The sequence below is a fragment of the Schistocerca serialis genome, chromosome 4, assembly GCF_023864345.2.
Source record: "Schistocerca serialis cubense isolate TAMUIC-IGC-003099 chromosome 4, iqSchSeri2.2, whole genome shotgun sequence".
In the NCBI taxonomy this organism is placed as follows: Eukaryota; Metazoa; Arthropoda; class Insecta; order Orthoptera; family Acrididae; genus Schistocerca; species Schistocerca serialis.
In genome coordinates this window covers 638,652,347-638,672,913 of record NC_064641.1, presented here as the reverse complement: position 1 = coordinate 638,672,913, position 20,567 = coordinate 638,652,347, and the positions used below count along the sequence as shown (strand labels likewise).

Genomic DNA, 20,567 nt, shown 5'->3' with positions numbered 1-20,567 from the left:
GGATTCATGTTAGTATTTTGCAACCTTGACTTATTAAACTGATCGTTCTATAATTTTCACAATTGACAGCACCTGCTTTCTTTGGAATTGGTATTATTATATTCTTCTTGAAATATGAGTGTATTTTGCCTGTCTCATCCGTTTTGCTCTCCAGCTGGAGGAGTTTTGTCATGGCTGGCTCTCCCAAGGCTATCAGCAGCTTTAATGGAATGCTGTCTACTCGAGGTGCCTTGTTTTGACTTAAAGCTTTCAGTGCTTTGTCAAACTCTTCATATAGTATCATATCTCTGTTCTCATCTTCATCTATGTGCTCTTCTATTTCATAATATTTCCCTCAATTACATCTTCATTGTGTAGACCATCTATATACTCCTTTCACCTTTCTGCTTTACCTTTTTTCCTTAGGAATGGTTTTCCATCTGAGTGCTTGATGTTCATAAAGGTGGTTCCTTTTCCTCCAAAGGTCTCTTTAATTTTCCTGTAAGAAGAACCTATCCTACCCCTAGTGATATATACTTCTAAATTCTTACATTTGTCCTCTAGCCATTCCTGCTTAGCCATTTTGCACTTCCCGTCAGTCTTGTTTTTTAGACATCTGTATTCCATTTCACCTGCTTTATTGTTGCATTTTTATATTTTCTCCTTTCATTGATTAAATTGAATATCTCTTGTGTTATCCAATCTTTTTACCTTCTTGATCCTCTGCTGCCTTCACTATTTCATCTCTCATAGCTACCCATTCTCCTTAAAGACAAATAATATTAACATTCATCTGTGATAAGATCTTGGAGTACATTTTAAGCTTGATAATTAAAATGTTGCTGGAGGAAAAGAAGCATCTCTCAAAGAATCACCCTGGGTTCAAAAGAATCACCCTGTCAACACATATGTCACTTTATTAAACATTACCTTGAAAACAGTAGTTGCAGGTAAAAATTTAGTATTTGTGATATGTGAATCACTGAAGTTTTTTGCTGGATTACAAGAAATTAAAAAGGGGTTGAGGCAGCCCTCTAAAGCTTCTGATAGAAGGTGCATAAATGACATTAGGGAATACACATGGACAACCTCAGTGCATATAACTGAGAACTGTAATGCCTGGAAATGTTTAGAATAGGCTTTTTTATCCATCCATCCATCCATCCATTCATTCAACATACACTTATCTTGAATGGATGATGATGATGATGATAAAGAAATGAAGGATAAGCAGTATGAAGTAGAATGAACAAGTCAAATCAATCATAATCAAATCAAATGAAGAATTACATTAGATGAAAGATTCTGAGGAAATGCATGGGCTCTGTAAGGAAAATCACATACTTTAGGCCAATGTGATCAACACCATATTATACTAGCAGCTTTTGGAGTACTTATGGGGTAGGTATAGGACCAGATATTGAATTATGAGTTCAGAGAAGTGCTGCTAGGATTGTAAAAGATCAGCACAGCCCATACAAAAGTGTAATGAAAATGGTCAAAGAACTTAAATTCGAATATCTATAGAAATAGCACTGTTTTTCTTACAAAAACATTTTACTTAGATTTAGAGAACTGGTGTTCAAGGACAATTGTGTGATGATCCTGCTGACTCTTCAATATGTCTTGCACAGGGATCATACAAATAAGGTGGTTCAAGAATGAGCTCATACAGTGGCTTACAGACAATCATTTTTCTTTGTTCCATACATATATGCAATAGGGCAGGTCTTGTGGAGTATATATGTATATGTTAGATGTACATTTAATTTGTTACCTTCATCTATTGAATAGTTTAAGCTCCAGTTATGGGTTGTAATTGAGTTAAAAACTTCACTAATCACCATAAGAAGATGGTATCTGTTCTTTCTGACATGTCATTCATATATATAAGGCTTACTGGCCAGTAAACTTCTTCAGTGCGTATGCCCTCACATTGCCCGAACTCCGACAGGAATTGGAAGATTGACTGCCACGAGTAATGAGCATAGTGGGCAGGGGCACTACAAATGTAGTGTGTGAACAGTAATTTGGAAGTGTGGGTCTCTCGGGGAGAGTGCCACAGATAAGTCCCTGCAGTTGCACTGTCCTCTGTGTCCTTGGTGGCTCAGTCAGACAGACCGCCTGCCATGAAAGCAGGAGACCCCAGGTTCGAGTCCCGGTCAGGGCACACATTTTTAACTCTCTCTGTCAATATTTATCAACACCTGTAAGCAGCTAAAAATCTGAATTTCATTGTAATTTCATTTACTAATCATCTGTCATGTGATGCTCTTCGCGATAACTTTTACCTTGATTACTTTCTCACAGATGCTTTCTTGTATTTTGTTGATGCAGTGGATCTGCTATACAGTGCCATTCATTGTACCGTGTGACTTCTTCTCCATCTGCGGAGGGTTGAGGACTGTAAGAGAGCTTTCATCTATGCTATTTAGCTACAATATCATGTATCCAGTTTTCATGAACTCTTCTGTATTTTGCTTCTCTCATAAAGCAGTTACAATGTCAGTTGTACAGCTACTATTCACTTTTTCACAGCCAAGCTTATGACAGCAGCTCTCAGCATGTTACTCCTGAAGTATGTGACAGATTACAGAACATCCTTTATTTATTTCTGGATGTTGATGTTGTCAACAGCCACTCTTTTTCTGATACTTTTGCGACATCTCCAAGCTGCAAAGCCAATGTATAAGTGACCCTCCATGACAGATAGAGACACATGATCACTGCCATGCATTACAGAAGCTCTGTGCTCACATTTCTCTCCCCACATATGTACATAACTTAAGCAAATGTGTGCACTGTGGGAAGTTCTCTCTATAATACTTACCTAAAGATATCACAGATCTCCATTCTTTCTTAATGTAAGTTGTTCAGATTAACAACAAATATTGATTAAAACACTAAATTGTTTCCTTTATTAAATCTAGTACAAGTGTTGTCCCAAAGTACCTGGCCTCACCAAGAGATGCCAGTCATTGTTGGCAGCCATGAATAGTGAACGTTGTGAGTGAACTTATGGAAATGGGGAAAATTGGTCATTGTTATTAGATACTCTTTTTTAAATGAGGCTGTATGAGCTGCCAAGATGAGCATCACAGTGGTCGAGGTGACAGCACCAGAAATAGTGATGAAAATCAACAAAGTGATACTGGATGATCGTTGACTGAAAGTGCACGAGCTAGCAGACATAGTAGGCATTTCAAAAAGTGTGGTACATTGCATATTATCTGAAAATTTGGACATGAGAAAACTGTGTGCAAGGTTTGTGCCATGTTTGCTCACACTTGAACAAAAACAGTGTCATGAATGTGTTTGAATTGAGTGTTTAGCGAAGTTTTGCAGCAACAAACCTGGTTTTTTGTGCCATTTCATAACCATGGATGAAACATGGGTCTACCACTTCACTCCTGAGACAAAAGAACAATCAAAACAATGGACATAAATTGGAGAACCAACTCCAAAGAAGACGAAGACCATTTCATCTGCAGGAAAGGAGATGCTGTTGGTTTTTTGGGATGCATGTGGGATAATTTTCATTGACTTTCTTTAAAAAGGGAAAAACTATCAACAGCAAGTATTATGCAAACCTATTGCACCATCTCACAGGTTGTTATCACATTGGGCAAAATGAATGAATTAAAGTTTGAATTGCTACCTCATGTACCCTATTCACCAGATTTATCCCCCTTGGATTATTTTCTGTTCCCAAACTTGAAAAAATGGCTTGGAGGTCAAAGATTTTCAACAAATGAAGAGGTGATGTTGGCAGCTAATGGCTTTTTGAGGAGTTAGACAGTTCTCATTATAAAAAGGGTACCAAACTTACTGAACATCATTGGGAAAAGTGTGTGGAGCTGAAAGGAGATTATGTTGAAAAATAAATACTTTTCCTCCAAAATTTTTGTGTTTTCTTTGTTGGGTCAGCTACTTATGGGATCCCCTCATAAATGACTTTCTCATTACATATTTTGCTGCATTGTTATTAACAGCCAGTTACTTTGCTTATACATCATTGCACCATCATAAGAAATCCACATGAAGCATTTGTCATAATTGGTCAGACTCCACCATTAGTACATTATTTCTAGTCAAATGTAATTCCAATTGATTAGTCTGGAAAGGTTTCAACCATTATTTACTATAAGGACTTACACTCTCATTTCCACAAATTCAGTCAAATATGTTCAGAACCAAAGATTCAAAGAATGAATATCACACATTTAAGTCTATGTACTTAGAATTATTTTGGAGAATGCTTTGTTAGTGAGTCTCATAGTCACTTTACAGCTTCGTGTCTGTGTACTAGCAATGGTTACACCTTATTCTCTGGGCAGGATATTGTGTATATACATTGTATTATTTTTTATGTAATTGTTTCTCCATTTTCTCTTGCATACAAAAGCGGTTCTGGTCATTCTTTCCATAGATACATCTGAGCACAGATAAGATGATTCCTTCTATGAGTTTGCCTAGCCTTCATCTCTCCCCTATCTACATAAAATCCAGATACACCTCATTTTATAAATTTTTCGATCTTATGCAGAGTCTCTGACTAATCCCCTTATACCTGCCAAAATCAAAGTCTGTCCATAGCCTAGTGACCTGATGCAGCTAATTAAAACATTAGAAACTTAACTGCTTGTTTCGTTTGTATCCTTTTTCTTAAGCTTCTCATAATGCTGTTTCTAACATATATATTACTAAAGTATTTAATAAAAAGCTTTACTTTCATACACATGTCTTTAAGGTTTGTTTTTCCAATAACATATTCCTTGTTACTACATTATAATATATAATATTTTTCTTTGTCCTTTATTATTCACGTGGTTACACTTTGCTTTCCTTAAAAACTGTGCAGAAATACTGAGGGTTGACATACATTTTCGTTAATTTTCTTTCATTTATGTGTACAAATAATCGCTATGTACATTAAAACATATATTTATAAATCCTGTTGGGAACACCTTCTAGTTTGCTGTCAGTCTCTATTCAGTCTTTTTAATAATGGAAAATTCAAGGTGGAAAAATAACAATCTTATTGAAAAGAATAGACTGCTATTCTCCATGTAGTGAAGATGTTGAGTCACAGTCAGGCACAACAAAAAGTTGCTAAAATCTCTGAAGGACACCTCATACACACATGGCCACTGTCTCTGGCTGCCAAGGCCAGACTGTGAGCAGCTGCATTGTTGATGATGGGAGAAGCAATCTGGGTGGTGGAGCTAAGTAGGAGGCAGGGGCAGGGAGGGGAAGGATAGCAGAGTGGAGGTGGGAGACAGTAAAGTCCTGGTTGTGGGAGCATACAGGGATGTGGTGGGAATAGGGTTACAGCACCTAGGTGCAGTGGATAGGTTAGACTGAGGCTGGGTGGGGAGGGGGGAGGGGGGGGGGGGGGTGGGAAGAAACCAGTGAAGGATAGAAGTAAACAGGCCATGGGTGCATTGGTGGAACAGAAGGCTGTGTACAGCATGAGTGGGAGCCAGCAAGGGACGAGGTGGGTGAAGGACAGTGACTAATGATGGTAGAGGCTATGGAGTTTTTGGGAACGTAGTATACATTGCAAGGATAGTTTCCACATGCACAGTTCAGAAAAGCTGGTGTTGATAGGAAGAACACAGATGGCACAGGATTGAAGCAGTCATCGAAGTGAAGAATGAATGTTGTGTTGGGCACCATGCTTACCAATTGAGTGGTCCAGCTGTCTTTTGGCCAGTTTGTCAGTGACCATTCATGCAGATAGACAGCTTGTTGGTCGTCATGCCCACATAGAATGCACTATGGTGGTTGCAGCTTAGCGTGCAGATCATTTGACTGCTTTCACAGTTTGCCCTGACTTTGACAGGATAGGTGATGCTTGTGATCTATTGCAGTGTGTCCTGCTCACTTGTTTACCAATCTTTCTGTTGTGCCAGTCTGTGACTCAATATTGCCACTATATGGTGAGTAGCAATCCATCCTTTTCATAAGATTGTTATTAATCTTTTTAATAATTACAATATACAGATCCTTTACTCAACTGTCATGCAGTTCTTCCATTTTATGGTAAAAGATGTAGTAAATCAATAACTATTGCATTTCACATAAATCTTTTGTGCACTAGTGGACTCTTATCAGAGATAACAAGAGGTTTTTTTTGCTAACTTTGTTCCTCATTTGTTAAAACAGTTATTAGCATTTTTTTATCAGTGTAATGCTAATGCCATCTATTGTAGCATCAGCCAAACAGTTTGCATGCCTTGCTATCCCATTTTCTCATATGTGTTAGTACATCACATTTTGCTTTAGGGGCAGTATTAGCAACCTTGCTGTATCCTCCATTTAACTGATACCAATAACATGTGCATTCTGTCACAATTTAAATGATCTTCTCATCTACTATGTGCCAAAAAGAAATCTGTCCGTACATCATATATGTGGTACTCCACAACTTATTCATAATATCTCAGCTTGTCCTGTGGAAACAAATTGTAATTACTCCATGTGATATAGATAAGAGAAGGGTTATAGCAAAAGTAGCCTATGAATATGTAAAGAGAAAAGATAGCACTGGTGCTTCTGTTGGAGAAGAATGAAGTGAAAGGTAAGTATTGGTGCATCATGATTGAAGGAAGAAAGAAGACAGTCCCCAAAAGACAGATTCCCATCCCAATTACAGAATAGCCTTGTCCCAGCTTCACTCATACAGGCCCCAAAAATTGATTCTAACTCTTCCCTGTGGACAGGCAATAGATAACGGGTAACCACGTGTCATACATCATTTAGTTATATTTGTGAGTCTAAATGTCAACGTCAATCACATCATTTCAGCCCTGTGAAATGTATGTACACACATAATTACCCAACTTATTTTGTCAATGTCATAAGTACATCTGTATTTAATGACTTATATTGTCTAACCTGACCCTATAAAAGATATAAGAAATCTAACTATTGCTTATATGATCATTTCCTGACTAAACCATATTGTTTTTCCATTTCGAGCTTTAACTTCTTAATGTTTCTTCTATTTTACAAATTTTGTCTACTTTTATAGTTACCTCATATAATGCTTGTCTGTGGTTACTTCTATTATTAGATGTTTTGTCTAATTTATTTACTTTTTCTGCTTGAATTTTTACAAAGTTGGACAGCTCACTTTTTGTTTTTAGTTTTTCTAATACAAATATCAAAAAAAGTTTTGTATCACCCCGGTTCCCAGAACTCCTGAAGATAGACGTTGACTGTGGACGTTGTATCACAGACACAGTCCCTTTGACTGTTCAGGGATGTCACTAAACCCACCCAAAGATGTAAACAACCATACATGATAAGCACTTATTAGACAGAGGGGGTTCAACAGCCAATCAGTTCTAGGCATTCCAACAGGGAGGAGTTACACGGCTCATGTTGTCTGTAGTTGAACCATGCCTACATGGTCAATACGGTGGTTCGATCATGTCAACATTGTTAATTTGTGCCTGGAAGGGCTCTCAACAAGGGAAGTTTCCAGGCACCTCTGAGTGAACTGGAGTGATGTTTTTCGGACATGGAGGAGATACAGAGAGACAGAAACTGTTGATGACATGCCACACTCAGGATGCCCAGGACTACTACTGCAGTGGATGACCGCTGCCTATAGATTATGGCTCGGAGGAACCCTGACAGCAATGCTACCATGTCCAATAATGCTTTTTATGCAGCCACACGACATTTATGACTCAAACTGACTGAAATTCAAGACCAGTTTAAAGAGATAAATGGTAAGATGAAAAATAGAGAGGATGTAACCACCCAGTGTCTCGCTTAACCTCGAACACTGCTGTGCGTACTTTTTTTGTTTGTATAAGGGTTACAAAAATATTTTCTTTATACCTGTTATCTTCATTTACTTATCTGAAGCACTATATTACTAATTTATTTAGTGGTTAATCAAAGCTAAATCAGAGATTTTGAACTATGTGATGAACGAAATGTCAGTAGCTTCAGTAGTCAGAAATCAGTTGTTAGATTACCGAAATTAAAGACAATCACTGGAGAAGAAGCATTGCTTTATCACTGGATGGTAATGATATTTGTTAATTTGTGCCAGGAAGGGCTCTCAATGAGGGAAGTTTCCAGGCACCTCTGAGTGAACTGAAGTGATGTTTTTCGGACATGGAGGAGATACAGAGAGACAGAAACTGTTGATGACATGCCACGCTCAGGCCGCCCAGGACTACTACTGCAGTGGATGACCGCTACCTATAGATTATGACTCGGAGGAACCCTGACAGCAATGCTACCATGTTCAATAATGCTTTTTATGCAGCCACACGACGTTTATGACTCAAACTGTGCGCAATAGACTACATGATGTGCAGCTTCACTCCCAATGTCAATGGCGAGTCGTCTTTGCAGCCATGACACCATGCAGCACTGTACAGATGGGCCCAACAACATGCCAAATGGACCGCTCAGGATTGACATCATGTTCTCTTCTCTGATGAGTGTTGCATATGCATTCGACCGGACAATCATCAGAGACGTGTTTGAAGGAAACCCAGTTAGGCTGAACGCCTTAGACACCCTGTCCAGCAAGTGCAGCAACGTGGAGGTTTCCTTCTGTTTTGGGGTGGCATTGTGTGAGGCCAATGTATGCTGTTGGTGGTCATGGAAGGCGCCATAACAGCTGTACAATATGTGAATGCCATCCTCCGATCGACAATGCAACCATATCAGCAGCATATTGGTGAGGCATTCATCTTCATGGACAACAATTAATGCCCCCATCATGCACATTTTGTGAATGACTTCCCTCAGGATAATGACATTGCTTGAATAAAGTGGCCAGCAACTTCTCCAGACCTGAACACTATCGAACACGCCTGGGATAGATTGAAAAGGATTGTTTACAGACAATGTGATCCATCAACCACTCTGGGGGATTTATGCATAATCGCCATTGAGAAGTGGGACAATCTGGAGCAATGGTGCCTTGATGAACTTGTGGATAGTATGCCATGATGAATACAGGCATGAACCAATGCAAGAGGACATGCTACTGGGTACTAGAGGTACTGGTGTGTACAGAAATCTGAACCACCACTTCTCAAGGTCTCACTGTTTGGTGGTACAACATGCAATGTGTGGTTTTCATGAGCATTAAAAAGGGTGGAAATGATGTTTATGTTGATCTCTATTCCAATTTTCTGTACAGGTTCCAGAACTCTTGTAACTGAGGTGATGCAAAACTTTTTTTGATATGTGTATTTTGGCTACATTGTTTTTCACCTTGTGCATGGTAACAGGCATATAGTTATAACAGCTATATATACACTCAAGAACAATGAAATCTTGTGATTCTGTTTAGATACTAACACAAAGAAGCAACAGAACATGTATCTACAGCACTTCACAGACAAATCAGTAAAAAGAATCTTAGTCTGAGGCTTTTTATACCTCACCTAATCGGTTGCTCAGCAAGCTCTACAGTTATGCTGATATCTTTTGCATGAGCTTGGTGTCATAGCAATGAGCCTATTGTGTGCTCACTGTGTAATCAACTGACCAGCTGCTATGCTATGAAGTGATCCTGCACTGCCATCACAATGGTTTACTGTTGTGTTGCCATTGGAAGTTGCAGCTGCACTTGTAGGCTCAGAATCAGAATGCCAAAACCTTAGTTTCAGCATATTGTTCCTTGACTCATTCTAATGGTTGTTTCAACATGTAAATGTTTGTTGTTGATGTGGTTGATATGGACAGGTAATCTCATTTATCCCATCTGTTGTCATAATTAACACTCTTGGTTTTTACCAAATCACAAAATTACTTTTTCTCAAATATTCTCAAATATTGTGATTACATTGGGTGACACTACAGCATGTGCTCACCTATATCTTCTTTGTTGTTTACTTGGGTTGCTCCCATTAATGTTGTATCTTTTTCCATTATTTCTTGAAATTTTTTTATCATTATTATCACTAATGCTCTGTCCTAAGGCTTCTCGTTTCTGGACATAGGTCACACAAACGCATGCACAGTGGGAAGTTGTTTCTATGACACTTATCTAAAGAATGTTTTCCCATGAATGCCTTTCATTGGTTTAATAGGAAGAAGTGAAACATATGGTTACATTTAAAAACTTGTTACACTCCAATACTTTTACATGTACTTTCATTCTAAATCCAATGCTATCTGTATGTTCTTTGTTCTCATATAAAATTGTAAATAATATCCTCCTGTTCTTTGTAGTTACTGTACAACTTTTCTATTAAAATAGTGCCTCTAATAATACTGTGGCTGAAACTGTCAATATAATTTTCCACTTTAGACTAAAATCATCCAGACTACTGTTGTGACTGCTGTAACTTTTACTGCAATTAGTTTATGGTTTTCAAGAGAATTTTAATAGCAAGAGATTATGGTTTGTCCAATACATGTACAATCAATTAATAGTCTTCAAAATATGCCTGTCTCACATCAGTACACCTCATCTTACATCAGTACACCACTACCAGAAACTTTTTAAGCTTAGTAAGCCCATTGCAGTTAACAAGCATGAGGCTGTTGATGCAACTCATTTAAGCATATGAATTATTTCATTTACTAGTACCTCAAAATTATGTCATTCTTCACTCCTTGTAAGTTTCACAGGTCATATTAACAATTTGCTTTGCAGAGCTATTCAGTTTAATCCTAAGTTTACTGAAACAGTTCTGGAACATTTTATCTACACACTGCAAAGGCTCAGCAGCAAGTGAACCAGGTCCCCTAGATCATATGATATCCCCCACCATTAATCCCAGCATAAAGATAACCATTCACTCCTTCCAAATGACCAGGAAATTAGTTACACTAGTTCTTAGACAGACTCTGAAAGTAGTGTGTAGTTTACTAAGCTTTGAGACTGTTTTGCTCAGTACACTAAGCTCTGTAGTGGTACCTGAAGGAAGTGTTCACCACATAATGATTGAAAAGTGTTGCATCTTCACTAATTCAGGATTGTTCTATGAAAATTAGGAATATACTTATGCCATTGCTACAGAAGATAAATATACAGTATGGCAACATGGTTGTTGAGTTATTATGCCAATATTTTCTTATTTCATATACAGTCACTTTATTAATTTTTTTATCACTTACAAATACATGATTAAAGTACATGTATACAGGGTGTTAAAAAAGGTACGGCCAAACTTTCAGGAAACATTCCTCACTCACAAATAAAGAAAAGATGTTATGTGAACATGTGTCCGGAAACGCTTAATTTCCATGTTAGATTTCATTTTAGTTTCGTCCACCTACGCTCAATGGAGCACATTATCATGATTTCATACGGGATACTCTGCCTGCACTGCTAGAACATGTGCCTTTACACGTACGACACAACATGTGGGTCATGCGCAATGGAGCTCCTGCACATTTCAGTTGAAGTGTTCGTACGCTTCTCAAAAACAGATTCAGTGACTGATGGATTGGTAGAGGTGGACCAATTCCATGGCCTCCATGCTCTCCTGACCTCAACCCTCTTGACTTTCATTTATGGGGGAATTTGAAAGCTCTTGTCTACGCAACCCCGGTACCAAATGTAGAGACTCTTCATGCTCGTATTGTGGACGGCTGTGATACAATACACCATTCTCCAGGGCTGCATCAGAACATCATGGATTCCATGCGATGGAGGGGGGATGCATATATCCTCACTAACGTAGGACATTTTGAACATCTCCTGTAACAAAGTGTTTGAAGTCACGCTGGTACGTTCTGTTGCTGTGTGTTTCCATTCCATGATTAATGTGAATGGAAGAGAAGTAATAAAATGAGCTCTAACATGGAAAGTAAGCATTTCCAGACACATCTCCACATAACATATTTTCTTTCTTTGTGTGTGAGGAATGTTTCCTGAAAGTTTGGCTGTAGTTTTTTGTAACACCCTGTATACTAGCAACCCATTTTACTGTTGTGAGAAATATACTCTCCCAAAAATCTACATTTTTGGGTTTAGTGAAGTACATTTGTTGGTTACTTTTGGCATTGATGGTTATTTCTACAAATGCATGTATTCCTATTTAGTAAAATGTACTAGTTATCATTGTTTGTAGAAAACTGCAAGACCAAAATTGAAGACAATAACCATTACAAGTGACAAGCAGTTTTCATGGGTGAAGGACCTGAAGCAGTGTGTAGAAGGTGGAGAGCATGATATACTTCTAATTTCAGAAGATAAGATATCAAATGGTGTAGTGGGTTCAGTCAACTGCCTTAGAAAAGAACCTGGAGGGGAGAAAATCAGGTAAGTAGGGAGAACAAATATAAACAAATTTTACTGATGTGGACACTGTGTATTCCAATAACAGAAAATGTTTTCAAAGGAACAACTCCTGAGGAGAACATTAAAATTATCATTTTACTAAGAAACAGCAATTCTTCTGGCTATGATGATGTTTCCTGTGGGGCATTAAAATATTGTACCATCTTGGTAGGACCACTTTTAAGCTTCTTTGTGATCAGTCAGTGACTCAACACAGAGTTGCTTAATGACATATGATCTAGTGATGTCCATTTAGAAAAAATGAAGTAAGCAAATAATATCCAATTAGGTACTCATTTTACTCTATCCAGGCTTTTCACAATGTTTCGATGAAGTGGCCTACAATAGATTACTGTGTCATTTTTCAAAATGAAATGTTTTAATTTTTCTCAGTTAAGCTTTCATAAAGATTGTAAGTAATACACTCACCCGAAAAGGTATGTGACATTAAAAATGAAATTATGTTAGAAATAAGTAACAAAAACTATGTTGATGTACTTGTATTTAGTGATGTTGCCAAAATCTCCGATTCTGTGGACAATTGGCTTCTACTTGGGAGGCTAAAATTTTATGCCTTTAATGGTATCTGTTGTGACGTAACAAGACAGCTACGCCACACTGAAGTAGCCGAAAGGCACGCATAATCTCACTCAGGCTAGAGAGAGGTCTGAAACAGGATACGTAATAAATGGTAACAAGAAAAGTACGTAGCTGCTATAATACTTAACTTTTAATCCATTATTTGTGTACAGCATTCCTTGATGATACAAGTGAGACTCTATCTTAAAATGGTTAATGGCGCCTTGCTAGGTCGTAGCCATTGACTTAGCTGAAGGCTAGTCTAACTGTCTCTCGGCAAATGAGAGAAAGGCTTCGTCAGTTTAGTCGCTAGCAATGTCGTCGTACAACTGGGGCGAGTGCTATCCCGTATCTCGAGACCTGCCTTGTGGTGGCGCTCGGTCTGCGATCACACAGTGGCGACACGTGGGTCCGACATGTACTAATGGACCGCGGCCGATTTAAAACTACCACCTAGCAAGTGTGGTGTCTGGAGGTGACACCACATTCCTCCCCCGCAAATCGGCGAACGGTCGTGTTATAAGGCTTCTGCCCGCCGTGGGGAGGACCCCATGTTGACGCATGCGATGAGGTGGGGAGCCTAACAACAGGCGAGGCTGTGCCACCTGCACCCGGCCATTTGGTCCGAGGGGATCTAGGAAACGCCTGAAAACCTAGTCCAGGGTGCACGACAACATGCGGTGTATGCGTCCGTAAAGAGACAGGAGGGGCCGAAGGGTCGACCTCCATTGCGTCGGGGTACCCGACGCGCGATGACGTCATGTGGTCCGGAGCGGGCAAGAGTTCCATGGCGGAGGACAGCTGGTCACGGGAAGCGATCGGCGGCGCGTGACCCAGGTAGGCGCTTGGCGGCTGCAGCGAAGCATCCACTGCGGGCGGCGCCGGCTGGAGGACAGGCGGCGGCGGCGGAGGCGGCAGCGGCGCGTCGCCATGGGGCAAAATAGAAGGCATCGTCGGTAACACCTGGGGATGATGCGAGCCAGTAGATGGGTCCCCAGGGCACTGACCGGACGGCACCATCACTGAAAGCAGACGGGGAGCGGCAGAACCCGTGCGACGACGGAGGCGCAGCTGATTGAGATGCCGACGCACCTCACCAGAGGCCCCCAAAACCAAAGACATCGCGCGGCCGAGGCAGCGAAGAATGCGCCCTGCGAGCCAACGCCGTGAACCGCGAAAGTTGCGATAGAATACAACGTCGCCTGGAGCAAAAGCAGGAGTCTACCGCTGCACAGGAACCTGATGCGGCGGGTGCAGCAAAGATATCAAGGTTCGATGAGGACAACCGTGGAGCAACTCAGCTGGCGAGCGACCATCTCGGGGCTGAGAGCGATACGAAGACAAAAAGAGCAGCAACGTGTCCTCCCGAGAATGTGACTCTTTCAACTTCAACATCTGTGACTTGAAAGTCCGGACCAATCGTTCAGCGGCACCGTTTGACTGAGGCGAAAACAGCGCGGATGTCAGATGTTGAATACCATTGGCCTGGCAGAATGACTGAAATTCTGCGGACATGAATTGTGGGCCATTGTCGGAAACAATAGTCTGCGGAAGACCTTCAATGCAAAAGATAGCAGACAACGCCTGGATGGTGGCAGATGACGTCGTGGAAGACATCCGGACAACAAAAGGAAAATTACTGAAGGCATCTACCAGAACCAACCATCGAGCATTCCAGAATGGACCAGCAAAATCGTTGTGCAAGCGTTGCCAAGGGGAAGTGGCTTTTGGCCATGCAAAGACTTTCCGCGGCGGTGCGGAGTGTTGTTCGGCACACGCCATGCAAGAAGAACACATATTCGTAATCGCAGCATCGATTCCGAACCAAGTACAGTGCTGACGAGCAAGTTGTTTCGTGCGCACTATACCTCAATGTCCTTGGTGAAGAAGCCGTAAAACAGTGGACTGTAAGGAACGTGGGACCACGACTCTGGACTGATCATTATCAGAACGCAACAACAAAACACCACGTCTTACAAAAAGTCTCTCCTTATGAGCAAAAAATCGGCGAACCAATGGATCCTCGATCCGAGACTTTGACAAAGGCCATTGCGTAGCAACAAAACGCAAAACGGTAGCAAGGCCAGGGTCAGCAGCTGTGGCTGTAGCTACACGACGAAAATCAATCGGAAACGATTCGACCACTTCATCGGTTTCCGCATCAATGAACATGCAAGCAAGTTCGGAAGAATCGAATGCTCTATTCTCAGCAACAGGCAAACGGGACAACGCATCGGCGTTTCCGTGCGTAGCAGTGGACCGATACAAGATATCGTAGCTTTCCTGCGAGAGGAAAATAGACCAGCGAATAAATTTCTGCGCTGTACGCGGAGGCACAGGCTTGTTCGGATGAAAAGCGATGTCAAAGGTTTGTGGTCTGTGATGATGGTAAAGTGACAACCATACAAGAAATCATGGAACTTAGTAACACCAAACACGAGAGCCAAAGCTTCTTTCTCTATCTGTGAGTAATTTCTTTGCGCAGACGAGAGCAATTTGGACGCAAAGACAATAGGGCGATCATGCGAGCCAACTTTGTGCGCAAGCACAGCACCGATCCCGAAATCCGATGCATCTACCATCAACAAAAGGGGTTTCTGGGGATCGAATGGCGTAAGACAAGTATTAGAAAGCAACGCCGATTTCAACTGGTGAACAGCGCATTCGCATTCCGTCGTCCAGAGAAACGGAACACCTGTACGGTGTAAGCGATGAAGCGGAGCTGAAAGGGAAGATGCATTGCGCACAGTCACTCACACCTTGTGATTCGAAATCGGGTAATGTTCTTGCGACCTCATCACGCAATGCGTGGGGAACATTGCGCGCACAGAAAAATTTCGGTTGCGCGTTGACTTTTAGTTCCAAATGTGCTTCATAGTTCTTAGCGCAACCAAGGCCCAGTGCAAAAATGTCTGCAAATTCTTCACACAGACGAGAAACACTGTCTGAAGGCACAGTCTGATTCACTGATAGGACCTGATTTACTATAGACATGTTAAACAACTGAAATAAATCCAAACCAAACAAGTTCACTGCAGTAGAAGAACGAAGAACGTAAAATGACACAAGTCTTGTTTGTCCCTTGTATGTTGCAAGAAGAGTGCACTGTCCTAACACAGGGATCTGCTGTCCTGAATATGTAGTGAGCTTAACAGTTACGGCACGCAACGGAGGTTTGCCCAGTTGTGTGTACGTGTCGTGATTGAGCAATGAAACTGCAGCTCCGGTATCGAGCTGGAATGGTATGACCTTGCCATTAAAGTCCAAATCTACAAAAAGTTTATTGTCCTGCTGGCGACAAGTGCGACTGTCTTGTGCAATTTGAACTGATACAGGTACAGCATCACTTGCTAATTGACGTGATTTCCAGCGACGTCGACGCACACTTTTTGTGGGACGAACACAGTCACTGTTAGAGAAAGTGGCACTGGACGAAGTGGAATTAACTACATGAACGTCCATGGGCGAAGGTCCACGAGCCTGAGTGTCCTTGGTTCAATTCCGGCACAAAGCAAAAGGCCTGGAATGATTATGATTGTCTGATCGGAGCTTTTTCTGGCAAACACTTTGAACATGTCCTTTCTTATTACAGAAAAAGCAAATAGCTTGGCGTGACGGGCAATGTTCACGCGAATGTCTAGGAGCACACCGCGGGCATGATTTCACTGCATTTGTATGCTGGCGCGGCACACCTGGTTTAGAGCGTGGCGGCAGCTGCGTGGACGTGCGTGAGGGCAGTTTACCGGGCCGCGCAGCGCGCCCGGCGGGCTGGTTAATGTTACACACGGCTGGCAAAGTTTCAAATGATTCCTGAGCAAAGTCAAGCTTGTCTTGTCTATCCAAGATGTCTATCACTTGTTGAAGGGAGGGATTAACTAGTTTCAAAATTTGTTCCCATATACGAACATCAGAAAAGTTCTGTGCAATTGCATCACGTACCATTGTATCTGAATAAGGGAGTCCACATTCACACTCAAAAGCACAATCCCGTGTAAGGCCTTGCAATGTTGCAACCCACTCCCTATTAGTTTGACCGGCCATACGTTTTGTACGAAAGAACGTATACCTTTTTGCAACGACATTGACTGTTTCTTTGAAATAGGCGTCCAATGCCAACAAAATTTCGTCATAGGACAGTGTTGCTACGTCGCATCGGGGAAACAATTTCACTATCACACGGTACATTTGCACCCCTACACACACCAATAAATGAGGCTGCCGCTCGTTACCTTGAATTCTGTAGGCGGCGAGATGAAATCCAAACTGGCGTGACCACTCAGTCCATGTCTCTTGGGTTGGGTCAAACTTGCGAAACGGCGGTGCAACTGCGGTAGCGGTGAAGCGGCGGCTGCCGCATCGTGTTGCAGTGCACGTAGACCCTGGACGAGCTGTCCCAGGGCATCCAATAATGCCTGCGTCTGCTGATTCTGCAAGCGATAAAATTCGGACAGTACATCTGGCGAAGCCATGGCACAAGTAAATGTAAGCAATTAGAAAGAACAAGACCCTTTCCGTTGACTCGTCGCCAACTGTGGTGACGTAACAAGACAGCTACGCCACACTGAAGTAGCCGAAAGGCACGCGTAATCTCACTTAGGCTAGAGAGAGGTCTGAAACAGGATACGTAATAAATGGTAACAATAAAAGTATGTAGCTGCTATAATACTTAACTTTTAATCCATTATTTGTGTACAGCATTCCTTGATGATACAAGTGAGACTCTATCTTAAAATGGTTAATGGCGCCTTGCTAGGTCATAGCCATTGACTTAGCTGATGGCTAGTCTAACTGTGTCTCGGCAAATGAGAGAAAGGCTTCGTCAGTGTAGTTGCTAGCAATGTCGTCGTACAACTGGGGTGAGTGCTATCCCGTATCTCGAGACCTGCCTTGTGGTGGCGCTCGGTCAGCGATCACACAGTGGTGACACATGGGTCCGACATGTACTAATGGACCGCGGCCAATTTAAAACTACCACCTAGCAAGTGTGGTGTCTGGCGGTGACACCACAGTATCCCTCTTACAAGTGTTTGTATCTATATGACAGAAAGCGGGGTATTCCACCGAAGATGTATACTACAAGACTAAAAGTAAACTGAGGATGAGGGAACATAAAATTTGAGAACATGGAAAGTTTGGTGTTGAGTTTACTTATATTTTCCACTTACATTACCTAACAGTGGTTTAAGAGACAATTAAAAACCTGTGGTATTTTCTGGTGGAACAAGCATAATAATCAATGGTTTAAGCCAGTGGTTTGCTCAAGAGCCAATACTAATATTGTGGGGCAGCATCTCGGGCTGCATATATTCTGATGTTACTATTAATTGGTAACCTACATAAATCAGTATGTTATCAGCCCCCAGTAGACTGACTATAGTGAGGATGCAACTGTTGGTCACCGGCCCCAAAGTACTGTTAAAAGTCTGCACCGTTTGGAACACTGTGTGTCAACTGTTTCAGATTGCTGCCACCCACAGCAACCCTAAAGTTGTGCCACAGTAATTGCTTGACGAAGTGTTGTTTTGTGTGTGTGAGCAGGTTATGAAGTGTTTAATAACAGTAATTGCACTTATATCTAAATGCATTACATAATATGATACATGACCAGAAATGTTTAGTAACTGTTTTGATGTCACTTTTTTCTACAATATATATATCCCTTGCTACAAAGCAGTACCACATTTGAAGATGACTGTCTCTGTAATGCACATTCACTAATCCATGTTATGTGTCAAAATTTATACCATAACAGCTGATCAACATGAGGCAAACTTAGTTGTCAGTACTAGAAGATAAAGTGTAAAACATTTCCCCCTCTCACGTCCTTTAGGTTTACAGTGGCTCCACTACTTACCCATCTGCTCTGAAGTAAGCGACCAACTTAGCTTGAAACCAAATTTACAAACAGCAATCAAAATTAAGTACATCTTAAAATATTACTGTCTCTTTAAGTACTTTTATTTGTTATTGAGCAGAAAAAATACAGTCTTAAGAAGCTCTTAACTTAATCGATATTTCTGGATTTATCTGTTAGTTACTAGATTAATAGTATTGTAAAATAAGTGTGTATATATATATATATATATATATATATATATTTATTTTCTTTTAGACTTTCTCTCTGCCCAAATTGTTTTCATTCTCTCGGAATGAGCTCTTTTCCTTTCATCAGACCATGTGGTTCCAGTTTTCTTTGGTTTTTCAGCTTGACCAACTACCCAGTCATGAATTTTTTGTCTAAATAATTTTCTGTCTCGAATTTCATCTTGTTTTATATCTGCCTCTTTCATGTCCTCTTTTATAGCAGCAATCCATTTTATTGTCTCAAATTTAGCTTTACTTCGATTTTCGTAGAATTCCACTACTTGTTTAGTTAGTCTGGTAGCATCCATTCTTTTAATATGCCCATAAAATTTTAATCTGCGTTTTTTCATATCCGAATATATGCTGGTGTATTGTTGAATTTCACTATTTGCTCTTAGCCTGTATGTTCCTTCTTCAGTATATTTTGGACCTAGAATTTTTCTGATTACTTTTCTTTCTCTTTTTTGGATTTCTTGAATGTCCTTTTTTCTGTTTAAAATTAGCGTTTCAGCCCCATAAAGGCACTCTGGTTTTATGACCGTAGTGTAATATCTCAATTTAGAGTACCTCGAGAGACATTTTTTGTTGTAGATGTCTTTTGTAAGTCTAAAAGCTGTCTCCATCTTTTGACAACGAATTTCATTTCCAATTTTTTCTAGACCAGGCTCTGAGATTGTTTCACCTAAATATTTGAATTGCGAAACTCTTTTGATTTTTCCATACTTAGTTTCCAAAAGTTTGGGTGCCAGTTTGTTGCTAGTCATATACTGTGTTTTTTCAAATGAGATTTGGAGACCTACTCTTTCTGCTGTTTCTTTAAGAATTTCTATTTGTTTCTGAGCAATTTGGATGTCCTGCGTTAGAATAACCAAGTCGTCTGCAAAGGCCAAACAGTCTATTCGAATATTTGTTCGTCCTAATTTCACTGGTTGGTCAATTTTTAACTCCAATTTTCGTTCGCGCCACTCTTGTATTACTTTTTCTAGAACGCAGTTAAATAGCAACGGAGAGAGTCCATCACCTTGCCTCACACCTGTTTTTATTTCAAAGGATTCTGAAATTTCTCCTCTGAACTTTACTTTTGATTTTGTACCAGCTAGCGTGTCTCTGATAATTGCCGTGGTTTTAGGATCCAGGCATTGTTCTTTCACAATTTGGAAAAGAGATTCACGATCCACTGAGTCATAAGCCTTTCTAAAATCTACAATGGTACAAAATAGTTTTTTATTGTAAATTTTTTGATGTCTGAGAATTAGTTTGAGGACTAAAATCTGTTCTGGGCAAGATCTATTTGGCCTGAAACCTGCGATATATATATATATATATATATATATATATATATATATATATATATATATATATATATATTAAAAAAATGGAGGGAAACATTCCACATGGGAAAAATATATCTAAAAATAAAGATGATGTGACTTACCAAAAGAAAGCGCTGGCAGGTCAATAGACACACAAACATACACACAAAATTCAAGCTTTTGCAACCAACGGTTGCTTCGTAAGGAAAGAGGGAAGGAGAGGGAAAGACGAAAGGATCTGGGTTTAATCCTGGGAGCGGAAAGACTCACCTTAGGGGGAAAAAAGGACGGGTATACACTCGTGCACACACACACATATCCATCCACACATATACAGA

The 20,567-nt window shown here is 40.5% G+C and overlaps 1 protein-coding gene across 1 annotated transcript in view; it reads left to right on the top strand.

Moving 5' to 3' along the window:
- Positions 1–20,567, top strand: part of LOC126474653 (fatty acid synthase-like) — a 332,546-nt gene that overhangs the window by 173,250 nt on the left and 138,729 nt on the right. Inside the window, exon 14 of the mRNA XM_050102131.1 lies at positions 12,045–12,235. Within this exon, the coding sequence (XP_049958088.1) occupies positions 12,045–12,235 (191 nt within the window). The remainder of the gene's footprint in view (positions 1–12,044; positions 12,236–20,567) is intronic.